General features: G+C 44.2%; 1 protein-coding gene across 1 annotated transcript in view; it reads right to left on the bottom strand.

Annotated features, from left to right (window-relative positions):
* Positions 1 to 3514: 3514 nt before the first annotated feature.
* LOC117595143 (NACHT, LRR and PYD domains-containing protein 12-like) overlaps positions 3515 to 13312 on the bottom strand; it is a gene marked incomplete at its 3' end in the record, with an annotated part of 36464 nt that continues 26666 nt past the window's right edge. The window contains exons 11-12 of the mRNA XM_034294936.1: positions 7779 to 7952; positions 3515 to 3533 (exon numbers count right to left, since the gene is read on the bottom strand). Of these exons, the coding sequence (XP_034150827.1) occupies positions 3515 to 3533; positions 7779 to 7952 (193 nt within the window). The remainder of the gene's footprint in view (positions 3534 to 7778; positions 7953 to 13312) is intronic.

A 13312-nucleotide genomic window follows, 5' to 3' on the forward strand; every position in this document is an offset into this window, starting at 1 on the left:
GCCGGCGTCGTCGCGCGGCTGGGGCCGCGCGTCAGGGGGGGGGTACTGTGACAACTGCGACCTCTGCTGGTTCACCTCCCCCTGCAGTGGGCGGGCCCCAGCGGTCGACGTCACCGGCCTTCTGACACCACCGTCTCATCATACATTTCACCTGTGTCTCGTTTAGTGCACCTGTTCCTCATCATCGCTGTTTCCCCCGGTATATATGTTCCCTCTGCTCCCCCTGTCTTTGTGTGTGATTGTCTCCGACTGTGACAAAGAGCTGTGCGACGCTTCGTACTATATATATTGTATATTTCTCCTGGATACCATTAAATATCCTTCTACCACGCCTTCTCCTGCTCCTCCTTGTTCCCAAACCCCGAAGCCGTGACACCCCTTAAAATAACTCAACACATATATATTAATGTCTAAACCGCTGGCAACAAAAGTGAGTACACCCCTAAGTGAAATTGTCCCAATATGTGAGGGGTGTACTCACTTTTGTGAGATACTGTATAGTACAATGATATACATTTCTGACCTTAAATGCAAACATTTTGACAAGGTCTAATAATACATTTGGAACTGTTTCATTTGAACAGGGAAAGGATCAAATTATAACATGAATCCTTCAATGTGTTGAATCATGACAATTCTAATGAAAAAATATATTAGAGTTTAAAATCTTATGCCCCACCTTGGCCACCCCATTCCAAATGTTCTTGACACGCGTCTGGCTACATGGTTCTCTTTCTTCATGTTTAGTAGCCAAGTTAACAGGAAGAGGTTCACTAAGTTTCTGTTGTTGGACGGTCAACTGTCACAATCTATTGGCTTTGGTGGTCTGTGTTTTCTAAACTGGTTTCAGCATCTGTCCACACACATACGCAGACACAGTATATTCTCAACACAATCTTGAATAATCGGTTTTAAAGTACCTTTATTTCAGTTCTGTCAAATCTGGGACATTGTGATTAATTTCCAGAAGCAGGAATGTTTTGTCAGTAAAAAAACATGATTGATAAACAATAACAACCAGATTAATGATTTCTAAATGTGTAGGTTTTACAGCCCAGTGTGGTGATTCATTCTATTGATTAATGCCTTGAGTTTACAAGTTACATCACTGTGGTGTTTAATCAGGAATATTTACAATCAAATGATATATTTACTCACTACAACACTGCGTGCACAATTATTAGGCAAGTGAGTATTCTGATCATATTTTTATGAATGCTACTTTGATTGAATCAGGTGATATGTATTAATGTAATTAGGGAGGGTGTGGCAACAGTGAATTACACCTTTTAACAAGGTGTGCATAATTATTAGGCAGCTTCATGACCTCAGGTTAAATTGGCCAAAAATAGATTTAACTGACACTGAAAATGCCTTTCAGATAGATGCAACACTCTTGAAATAGCTAAACTGTTGAGGCGTGACCACCAGACACTCAAATGTTTTGTTGCGAATAGTCAACTGAGGTGCAAAAAATGCATGTAGAAGAAAAGACGCAAATGAACTCCAAAAGACTTGAGAATAATTAAATGTGGCGATACCAGGAACCCATTATCCTCCAGTGCCACCATATTCCAGAACTGCAACCTATCTGGAGTGTCCAGAAGTACAAGGTGTGAAGTGCTCAGAGACATGGCCAAGGTCAAGTAGGCTGAAAGAAAACCACCACTGAATAAGATTCACAAGTTGAAGCGTATAGATTGGGCAAAGAAATACCTGAAGACAGATTTTTCTAAGGTTTTATGGACAGATGAAATGAGAGTGACTCTTGTTGGACCAGATGGATGGGTCCGTGGCTGGATCACTAATGGACACAGGGTACCACTTTGAGTCAGGCACCAGCAAGGTGGACGAGAGGTATGGGGTGCTATCATTAAGGATGAGGTAGTTGGACCTTTATGGGTTGAAGATGGACTGAAACTCACCTCCCAAACCTACTGCTAGTTTCTGGAAGATACTTTCCTCAAGCAGTGGTGCAGGAACAAGTCCTCAGTATTCAAGAAGGCCATGTTCTTTATGCAGAACAATGCTCCATCACATGCATCCAAGAACTGTACTGTTTTGCTAGCAATCAAGGGCCTAAAAAATGGTAGAATAATGACCTGACCCCTTCCTTACCTGACTTAAATCATATTGAGAACTTGTGGACCCTTCTCAAATGTGAGATTTACAGTCAGGGAAGACAATACACCTCTTTGAACAGCATTTGGGAGGTTGTGGTTGATGCTTCAGTGAAAGTTGATTGTGAACAGATCAAGAAATTGACAGACTACATGGATGGAAGGCTCATGGCATTTATTGAAAAGAAGGGTGGCTATATCAGTCACTGAACATTTTTGAAAGGCCATAAATGTATTTCATTACATTTTAATTTTGTGTAACTTTAACTCTAAAAATGTAAATAAAAAAATAAATTATTTTTGTAATTTAGTTGCTTAATAATTGTGCACACTAATTGTTGCCTAATAATTGTGCACACATGTATTCCCCTGAGAAAGATCAAAACAAAATGTTCCTTTGTTAAACATTCAGGTTTGATGTTCAATTATATTTTGGATTGACGGAGAGCATTGTGTTTCTTCCACAATAAAATAAATCTGGAAGAATACGATTTGCTAAATATTTGTGCATGCAGTGTAGAGTTATTGTCAGTGTTTTACTATGGTGTGTCTTACTGAACATGACCATGATTAGAGTGAAACATCATGTTGTGTTTGACACAGAGACCATCTGACACAGATACACTGAAGAGTCATAGCTAACCATAAACCCTGGATAGAGGGGCTCAGTGAATGTGGTGTTGAATGTGTGCAGGTGGGTTAGTGAGTCAGAGGAGACCCTGTAGAAGGACAGAGTGCCGGCTGGCCAGTCCAGATACACTCCTACTCTGTGGGGGTCTGAGGAGGTGACGGGTTCTATAACAGTTCTCTTATTATTGTGCCAGGCAGAGTAACGGTCATCATAACAAACTAGACACCAGGACTTTTCATTGTCTCCAAGCCAACAGTCATCACCTCTTCCTCTCCTGTTGATTCCTTTATATGTCACCCCTATCAGAGCACATCTCCCACTCCACTCTACCTCCCAGTAACAGCGTCCAGACAGACCCTCTCTACACAACACCTGTGGTCTGTCCTCAAATCTCTCTGTGTGATCAGGATACGACTGCTCCTCTCTCCTCCATGTCACCTTTCTGTTCTCCTCAGACAGAGAGAGGAATCTGTTTACTGTGTTTGGGTCCAGTCTGAGATCACAGACATCTGATGGATGAGACCAAGACACAATATTACACATCATCATTCAGATTATACACACATGTTATATTTCTTTATTGTCATATACTGGATATTAAGACACTCACAAAACACACAGAAACACACGTCATAATGAAACGAACATACACAAATAAATGTACAGCCCCTCCCCCCCCACACACACACAAACACACACACCAGTTGTATGTGTGCTGTAAAATAAATCACTTACATTTCTTCAGGCCTGATTTCAACCTCCACTCTCCACCATGATCCACACTGTGGAAGAAGCAGAGGAGCAGACTGTCATTCAGTGATACACAATCTGTCTTACACAAACACAACCAGACATCTTACATAACTGCAACACATACACACAAACAACACCACTCCCCGATCACACAAACACCACACTAGGGTTGCACAATGAATCAAATTATGATCCAAATTGCATTATGGACACGGGCAATATTTTAATCACAAACATCCGTGGTCCCTAAAAAGAGGTTAGAGGTTTTGGAAGTATTTTATATCACTTAACAGAACCACCAATTGGTGCTTAAGTTTGTAATTAAAACTAAACTCTCCCTCTAGGAATCTACCTTAATAGGTATATATTACATGATTGTTATTTCATTGTCAAAGTTCTAAACTCACAAACTGAAAAAATTTTGATCAGATTTTGAATTAATTTAAATTCATTTACAATTGAAATACAAATTATTTCCTTGACCATTCAACAAATGAATTAGGCTATTATTGAAACATAGTACAAACAATATCCTCGAAAATTACCGTTACTGTTTTTCATTAGGAGAGATTAAAAAAATCTAACATCTGGCTGTACATTTTTGCTGATTCTTTTGCTGTAGTCACTTATAATTCATTAAATCAATTATGCCAGTTAATTATTTACGAAATGAAATCGATATCCTTGACTATACAACAAATTAATCATACAACACGTTTTCCCAAAACGTTGGGACACTGAGTAAAATGCAAATGATAAAAACTAAATGCAATGATGTGCCAATCATTTATCCCTAGATTTAATTGAAAATTGTACAAAGAAAACATGAAAAGTTGAACTTGAGAAATGTTATTATTTAGGTAAAAATACATGCCCATTTTGAATTTGATGTCAGCAACATCAAAAAGTTGGGACAGGGGCATGTTTACCACTGTGTTGCAGCACCTCTTCTTTAAAAATACTGTAAGCGTTTGGGAACCGAGGAGACCAATTGTGGTAGTTTTGAACATGAAATCTATTTCTGCTTGAGGATTTCAGCTGCTGAACAGTTTGGGTTCTCCTTTGTCGTATTTTCTGTTCCAATGAGTGACAGGTCTGGACTGCAGGAAGGAAGTGAGCCAAGGATGTAGTCCCTGCCAGACGCAACCAGCAGGGTTCAGTTAAGGAACCGTCCCCTAAAACCCCAAGTTGAAACATCCCGTAAGCTGACAAAGTCAGAGAAGGAATGATCGAATGCGTTAATGACGAAAATCCTCCCCAAGGGCGGGCCTATGAACACATACGCCGCCCAATGGAAAGAGAAGGAATGTTGAGTTCAAGCGAAAAGGAAACATATCTGTTTCACTCAAAGCACAACATATAACTCAAGCACCACACATCACGAGATGAGGGGTATGAGAATACAGAAAAACTACAAAATGAGGGAAGCCCCAGGGAGGAGACAAACCTGATCCAAGTGTGTTGGCGGGTAGCGACGATACCCCTGAGACAAGCAGGCCACTGAATTCTGTAGCGTCTAAAGCCGTGATAGAATCAAGGCAAAGCATGAGATTCCACAGGATAGTTAGGATGTCACGGGCAGCCGTGCCGAGGACCGAATGAACAAAAGACGTGGGGGAAATGTCCAGTAAATTAGAGATGGACAAATGCAGATGGGACAAACGCTGCGGCGCCAATGTAATCTACCCTGATCCTGTGAAAAAGGGCAGAGGAGGCTGCGACGCCACGCGTGGAGTGTACCCTCCAAAACAACAGAACAAGACGTCTCGTAGGTCAAAGTGATGCAGTCACAAAGCCAGTTGTAGAGACGCTGCTTAGAAAGCAGACAACCCACCCGAGAATCTGAATAACAGATAAACAGCTGGGGAGTCAGTCCGATAGACCTGGTGCCCTCTACGTAAAGGGCGAGGAGGGAAGAAGTCCTGTAAGTTGATAGTCTTCGACCGAAAAAAGCTGGTGATAACCTTGGGTACGAAGGATGGATTAAGTCTCAGTGTAGTGCCATCTAAGTCCTCTCTGATAGCCAGGCAACCTGGGCGCACACTCACTAGCTTAGCAGAGCACATAGCGATAAGTAAGGCAGTCTTAAGGGAGAGCAGCTTAAGAAAACACTGCTATATGGGCTTGAATGGAGGCTCACAGAGAGCGCCACGGATGGTCGAAGGAGACCTGTCCATATCAAAGAGATACTGCAGAAATGACAGAATCTCCTCCACAGGACAGCACCAAGGGTACGCGGACCTCTGCGTGCACCACGACACAAACATATTCCAGCGAGAGGAATACAATTTGGACGTAGACGCTGCCCTAGCATACCAGATAACTGCAGGGTGATTGGGTGCCACCAGGATGACCCGAAGCCCTTCCGTCTTTATCCGAGCCAGCAGACGCGCTATACAGCGCTGCGGGGGAAATGCGTACAAGAGGCCCTGAGGCTAGGGGTGGTGCATGAACGCATCCACCTCCAGAAGGGGGCGATCCAACCGGGAAAGGGAAACCCACAGGCGACAGTGTGCATTCTGTCTGGACGTTAATAGGTCCACCCGGGCTTCCCCAAACCTCTGCCAGATGAGGGAGACGATGTCTGGGTGGAGACGCCACTCGTTGTGATGAAGGCCACCCCGAGACATCATGTCTGCGCCCACATTCAGACGGCCGCATTGAGTCGCAGTCAGGGGGGAGGTGGGCATGCGCCCATAGCCAAAGACGTGTCGCTGATCGGTTAAGGGCAGGACTGAAAGGGATGGAGTGTGCACAAGCGTAACTGTTAGAAAACCTGCAGGCTACCGGGCAGAGAGAGCGCTCGCTGAGTCTCTAATAGCCACCAATGGAGGCAAACTAGGGCATGCAAAAGGTACACCCCCTGAGCCTGTACATTAGCACCACTTACACCAAAGCACCGTTGAACCTTTGTATTTTAAAAATACATGTTTGGAGGGCCTCGGCCCGACTTGATCCCGCAGAAGGAGTTCAATTAGTAATAGGCTATTCCAATATGTTTTCTAATGCCTCTTAATATAAAAGTAATCAGATTCATTGTACTTTAGACTTACTATAATGCAGCTACTGAAGCTTGTAACCACCGATGTTTTAGCCTACTCACCCCCCAAAACACTTTGGGGGATGAGTTCATCAGTCATGCACTCACTCACTGACTCAGTCAGAGACATTCGCTCTTCTTGGCTGGATCTGCTTACTCATTTTCTATAGCAGTTCTGTTTTTTGTGGTCATCATGTTTGGGCCTAAACGCCCCCTCTCCTTTGGGGTAAAATGCCCTTAGGGGGAATTTTACCCCTGAGAATATATTGGTAAAATATAACAAAATGCTAACAAAATCATGCTGAAACATAAAAAAAGATATAGCCTAATATAAGTAGTATTTTGTTTAATAGCTAGTTTACTGAGCATACGTTAACTTCTAATGTAATAGGCCTATCAATTGGCACTGATATTGAATGAATTGCTCAATATTATTGATTTCATATTTTTACTTTTGCCCAGTTAACAAAACATATTTTAAAATATTAATTAAATGTTATTTGATGTTTTAATAAATGTTAATATAGAAATGTTTGCCTTTGGATATTGTCACTTGAGGCAAGCAATCACGGCTACAGGATGAAATGGCTGAGGGGCCATTTTTCATCAATAGGGAGAATGTCTAATTCATATAACATTTGCAGTGATTATGGGGCAATAAAAATGGGGGCACAGACTCCATCTCGGGGGGCAATGCTCAGCTTTGTTGTGCAATATCACGGTTAAAATATTTTTTGTTAAGGTACTGAAGTACTGCTATCAGTACTAAATTCATTTCATATAGATAACATTGTATAATGATTTTGACACATAAATATGGAATTCATCTTAACCCTTCTGTTCTTAACCCTAACTCAAAACCTTCCTTTTCAACAATATTTTGAGTGAGGAACAACATTGTCTACACAGCTACAGTTGTTCAGGATTAGAAATGTTTATGTTGTGGTTATTACAAGTGAAAACAAAGTCAGACCAGAAGATGTCTGAACATATTAACATTGATGGTGTAGTAATATTTGAATTATAATAATGAATGAATAATGTGTTTTCCTCAAATTCACAATTATCCAGCTTGATATCATTTCAGTGTACTTTGACTTTGAAACTGTGTTCATAGTATGCAAAATGAGTACAGGTAGGCAGGTCTGTATTTGGCACGTTACATAATGCAAAACCACATGCCAACTTAATACCACATAACTAATTTCTGATAGAGAAAACATACAAGACTTACTGGAGTTCCTCCAGTCTCCAGTGTGGATCCTCCAGTCCAGCAGAGAGCAGTCTGACTCCCAAGTCTCCAGGGTGATTGTAGGTCAGATTAATCTCTTTCAGGTGTGAGGGGTTTGTCTTCAGAGCTGAGACCAGAGAACCACAGCCTTCCTCTGTGACCAGACAGCCTGACAGCCTGCATAGAGTTGATCATGATTTCACAAACTACTTACATTAACAAGGTTTCTACACTTTCAAATATGGATAGCTTTTTGAACCCTTTGAAGAATGTGTAAAAAAATACGAAATACGTTAAGTTATTAAGCAGTTCTCAGTAGTGACACAGTCACTATTGATCAGTAAGAATCAGGGGTTTGCCTCCCAGGTTACCATTTATTTTTAAACTGCGCATGCATAGTAATGTTTAGGATAAAGTGTGATAGCATATACAAAATGAAACAGATGTCATTAATTGAAAGTGTCTCATGTCACTGCCTGTAACTCATGTCCCCAACACAACCTATTTTACCAACCCATTGTAGAAAATACATAAACTGGTGAATTAGGTGTCAGGTAGAGGTTGGTGATTGAAAGCAACTAGGCATCCAAGAGAGAATTGTGAGCCTGCATTTTGCAACAAGATTTATAAAAGGCATGTAATCAAACAAAGATTCAGACATCATTGATCATAAGGTGAAGATGCTGGCTGTGGAGGTCCTGGACTGGTGTGGTTACATGTGGTCTGCGGTTGTGAGGCTGGTTGGATGTACTGCCAAATTCCCTGAAACGCCTTTGGAGAGGGCTTATGGTAGAGAAATTAACATTAAATTCACGGGCGACAGCTCTGGTGCACATTCCAGCAGTCAGCATGCCAAATGCACACTCCCTCAAAACTTGCGACATCTGTGGCATTGTGCTGTGTGATGGAACTGCACATTTTAGAGTGGACTTTTATTGTGGCCAGCCTAAGGCACACCTGTGCAATAATCATGCTGTCTGATCAGCATCTTGATATGCCACACCCGTGAGGTGGATGGATTATCTCGGCAAAGGAGAAGTGGGTACTAACACAGATTTAGACAGATTTGTGAACAATATTCAAGAGAAACAGGCCTTTTGTGTACACAGAGAAAGTCTTAGATCTTTGAGTTCAGCTCATGATGAATGGGGGCAAAAACAAAAGTATTCCATTTATAATTTTGTTCAGTGTATTTAAAGCCAGTTTGTGCAGTTCTGTGAAGGGAGTAGGACAACATTATATGAGGTCTTCAGTTTCTTGGCAATTTCTCGCATGGAATAGCCTTCATTTACAAGACTGACGAGGTGCAGAAGAAAGTTATTTGTTTCTGGCCATTTTAAGGCTGTAATCAAACACAATTGCTGATTATTCAGATACTCAACTAGTCTAAATAAGATTTATTGTTTCTTTAATCAGCAACAGTTTTCAGCTGTGCTAACATAACTGCAAAATAGTTTTCTAATGATAAATTAGCCTTTTATGATTTACTTGAATTAGCAATTTACCATTGGAACACAGGACTGATGGTTGCTGATAATGGGCCTCTGTACACCTACGTAGATATTCCATTACAAATCCACAATTGCAGCTACAAATGTAATTTACAACATTAACAATGTTTACACTGTATTGTTGATCCATATGATGTTATTTTAAATGGAGAAACAAGGACGTTTCTAATTGAACGGTAGTATATACATACCCTTTTTTAAACTATAATTTCCAACATTCTTCAGATGTTTATGTGATGTCAGATTCTTTTAGTGTCTTCATTCACACTTCATAGTTACATTAAAACATGACTCAGTAAATCCATATTAAATGACAAGTGCTTTAAAAACTGAACAGAGCATCGGACTGTCCTATCAATACTTCATTGCATTTTTTTGTTTTTGTTTAAATGACCACAGTAAGACTGAAGAATTTTCAAAGATTTCTTTGAACCCGCAAAGAATATGAAAAAAATGGAATACAAAATGGATTGAAACATTTGTGTGTTTAGGTGAGCTTCCACCTTTTGCATCAGTGTCACAAAGCTGAGGGACAGAAAACTGTCAAGGATGCAGGAACTAATTAGACCCTCCAGTGGCCACTTCTAGTGAGTATCCAACGATGCAGCCTCCTCAAGAGAAGTGGAATCCTATATGACACTCTGTTATTGCTAAGCCGGCCTAATTATATGAGACGTGCATTTGCTTTAGCCTGGATTCAAAACTTGACACATTTACCAAACAAAAAAGCTCTTAAATTAAATGTTCAGTTGTTAATGAGGTTATTATCTTCTAAAACAATGAGGTATCAGTACATTTGAATTGTATGCCCATTTCATTAAATAAAAGAGGACCATGTATGTGTGTCCCAATGTTGACCTGTTTATTAAACATCTATCCACTCTGTGGAAGTCACCCTCTGTGACTCAGACTCAAGTCAACATGAAGGGCACTCAGAGCAAGTGTGTAGGACATAGGGGCTGGATTTGGGATGACCCTGTACACATTTATTTTTAATATATACCCTACCGTTCTGTGAGTAATGTAATGCCTCATCAAACATCCAAAAAGGCAACTTGGAAACAATATGCAGTTAATAATAGTTTTAAAGTCAGAACAGCTTCTAGCATAGCATAGCATAGCATCATCTTCCGCTTATCCGGGGCCGGGTCGCGGGGGCAGCAGTCTAAGCAGGGATGCCCAGACTTCCCTCTCCCCAGACACTTCCTCCAGCTCTTCCGGGGGGACACCGAGGCGTTCCCAGGCCAGCCGGGAGACATAGTCCCTCCAGTGTGTCCTAGGTCTTCCCCGGGGTCTCCTCCCGGTGGGACGGGACCGGAACACCTTCCCAGGAAGGCGTTCCGGAGGCATCCGAAACAGATGCCCAAGCCACCTCAGCTGACCCCTCTCGATGGGGAGGAGCAGCGGCTCTACTCTGAGCTCCTCCTGGGTGACCGAGCTTCTCACCCTATCTCTAAGGGATCGCCCAGCCACCCTGCGGAGAAAGCTCATTTCGGCCGCCTGTATCCGGGATCTTGTCCTTTCGGTCATGACCCAAAGCTCGTGACCATAGGTGAGAGTAGGAACGTAGATTGACCGGTAAATCGAGAGCTTCGCCTTGCGGCTCAGCTCTTTCTTCACCACGACAGACCGATACATCGACCGCATTACTGCAGAAGCTGCACCGATCCGTCTGTCAATCTCCCGTTCCATCCTTCCCTCACTCGTGAACAGGACCCCTAGATACTTAAACTCCTCCACTTGAGGCAGGCACTCTCCACCAACCTGAAGTGGGCAAGCCACCCTTTTCCGACTGAGGACCATGGCCTCGGATTTGGAGGTACTGATTTTCATCCCCACCGCTTCACACTCGGCTGCAAACCGTCCAAGTGCATGCTGAAGGTCCTGGCTTGAAGGGGCCAACACGACAACATCATCCGCAAAGAGCAGAGACGAAATCGTGTGGTCCCCAAACCTGACACCCTCCGGCCCCTGGCTGCGCCTAGAAATTCTGTCCATAAAAATTACGAACAGAACCGGTGACAAAGGGCAGCCCTGCCGGAGTCCAACATGCACAGGGAACAAGTCTGACTTACTGCCGGCAATGCGGACCAAGCTCCTGCTTCGGTCGTACAGGGACCTGACAGCCCTTAGCAAAGGACCCAGGACCCCATATTCCCGAAGCACTATCCACAGGATGCCGCGACGGACACAGTCGAATGCCTTCTCCAAATCCACAAAACACATGTGGACTGGTTGGGCAAACTCCCATGAACCCTCCATCACCCTGTAGAGGGTATAGAGCTGGTCCAGTGTTCCACGGCCTGGACGAAAACCACACTGTTCCTCCTGAATCCGAGGTTCTACTATCGGCCGTATTCTCCTCTCGAGAACCCTGGCATAGACTTTCCCGGGGAGGCTGAGAAGTGTGATCCCCTATAGTTGGAACACACCCTCCGGTCCCCCTTCTTAAAAAGAGGGACCACCACCCCGGTCTGCCATCCCAGAGGCACTGTCCCCGACTGCCACGCGATGTTGCACAGGCGTGTCAGCCAAGACAGCCCCACAACATCCAGAGACTTGAGGTACTCAGGGCAAATCTCATCCACCCCCGGTGCCTTGCCACCGAGGAGTTTCTTAACCACCTCGGTGACTTCAGCCCGGGTGATGGACGAGTCCACCTCTGAGCCCTCATCCTCTGCTTCCTCAATGGAAGACGTGACGGCGGGATTGAGGAGATCCTCGAAGTACACCTTCCACCGCCCGACGACATCCCCAGTTGAGGTCAACAGCTGCCCACCTCTACTGTAAACAGCGTTGGTAGGGCACTGTTTCCCTCTCCTGAGGCGCCGGATGGTTTGCCAGAATCTCTTCGAGGCCAGCCGATAGTCCTTCTCCATGGCCTCACCGAACTCCTCCCAGGCCCGAGTTTTTGCCTCCACAACCACCCGGGCTGCAGTCCGCTTGGCCTGTCGGTACCCGTCAGCTGCCTCTGGAGTCCCACAAGCCAACCAGGTCTGATAGGACTCCTTCTTCAGCTTGACAGCATCCCTTACTTCCGGTGTCCACCACCGGGTTCGGGGATTGCCGCCTCGACAGGCACCGGAGACCATACGGCCACAGCTCCGAGCGGCCGCTTCGACAATGGCGGTGGAGAACATGGTCCACTCTGACTCAATATCTCCAGCCTCCCTCGGGATCCAGTCAAAGCTCTGCCGGAGGTGGGAGTTAAAGATCTCTATGACAGGAGACTCGGCCAGACGTTCCCAGCAGACCCTTACAGTACGCTTGGGCCTGCCGAGTCTGTCCAGCTTCCTCCCCCGCCATCGGATCCAACTCACAACCAGGTGGTGATCAGTTGACAGCTCCACCCCTCTCTTCACCCGAGTGTCCAAGACATACGGCCGCAGGTCAGATGAAACGACAACAAAGTCGATCATCGACCTGCGGCCTAGGGTGTCCTGGTGCCACGTGCACTGATGGACACCCTTATGCTTGAACATGGTGTTCGTTATGGACAAACTGTGAATAGCACAGAAGTCCAATAACTGAACACCACTCGGGTTCAGATCAGGGGGGCCGTTCCTCCCAATCACGCCCCTCCAGGTGTCACTGTCGTTGCCCACGTGGGCGTTGAAGTCCCCCAGTAGAACGATAGAGTCCCCAGTCGGAGCACTTTCCAGCATCCCTCCCAGAGACTCCAAGAAGGTCGGGTACTCTGCACTGCCGTTCGGCCCGTAGGCACAAACAACAGTGAGAGACCTATCCCCGACCCGTAGGCGCAGGGAAACGACCCTCTCGTTCACCGGGGTAAACTCCAACACATGGCTGCAGAGCTGGGGAGCTATAACAGACTCCTTGAGAGAGGATGGACTCTTCACCAGAACAGCTTCTGACACAGTTAAACTATATACTTCAGAGATCAGAATATGATTAAAGGGCAAACAGGACCAATAACCTGTTGTATTGACATTAGTAGTCGCAGAGTAAAAATCACATGGAAGAAAAATAAAGGGAAGGAGGGATGAAAGAAAAACAAACCCCAAA

This window comes from Esox lucius, chromosome 11 (genome assembly GCF_011004845.1).
Source record: "Esox lucius isolate fEsoLuc1 chromosome 11, fEsoLuc1.pri, whole genome shotgun sequence".
Classification (NCBI taxonomy): domain Eukaryota; kingdom Metazoa; phylum Chordata; class Actinopteri; order Esociformes; family Esocidae; genus Esox; species Esox lucius.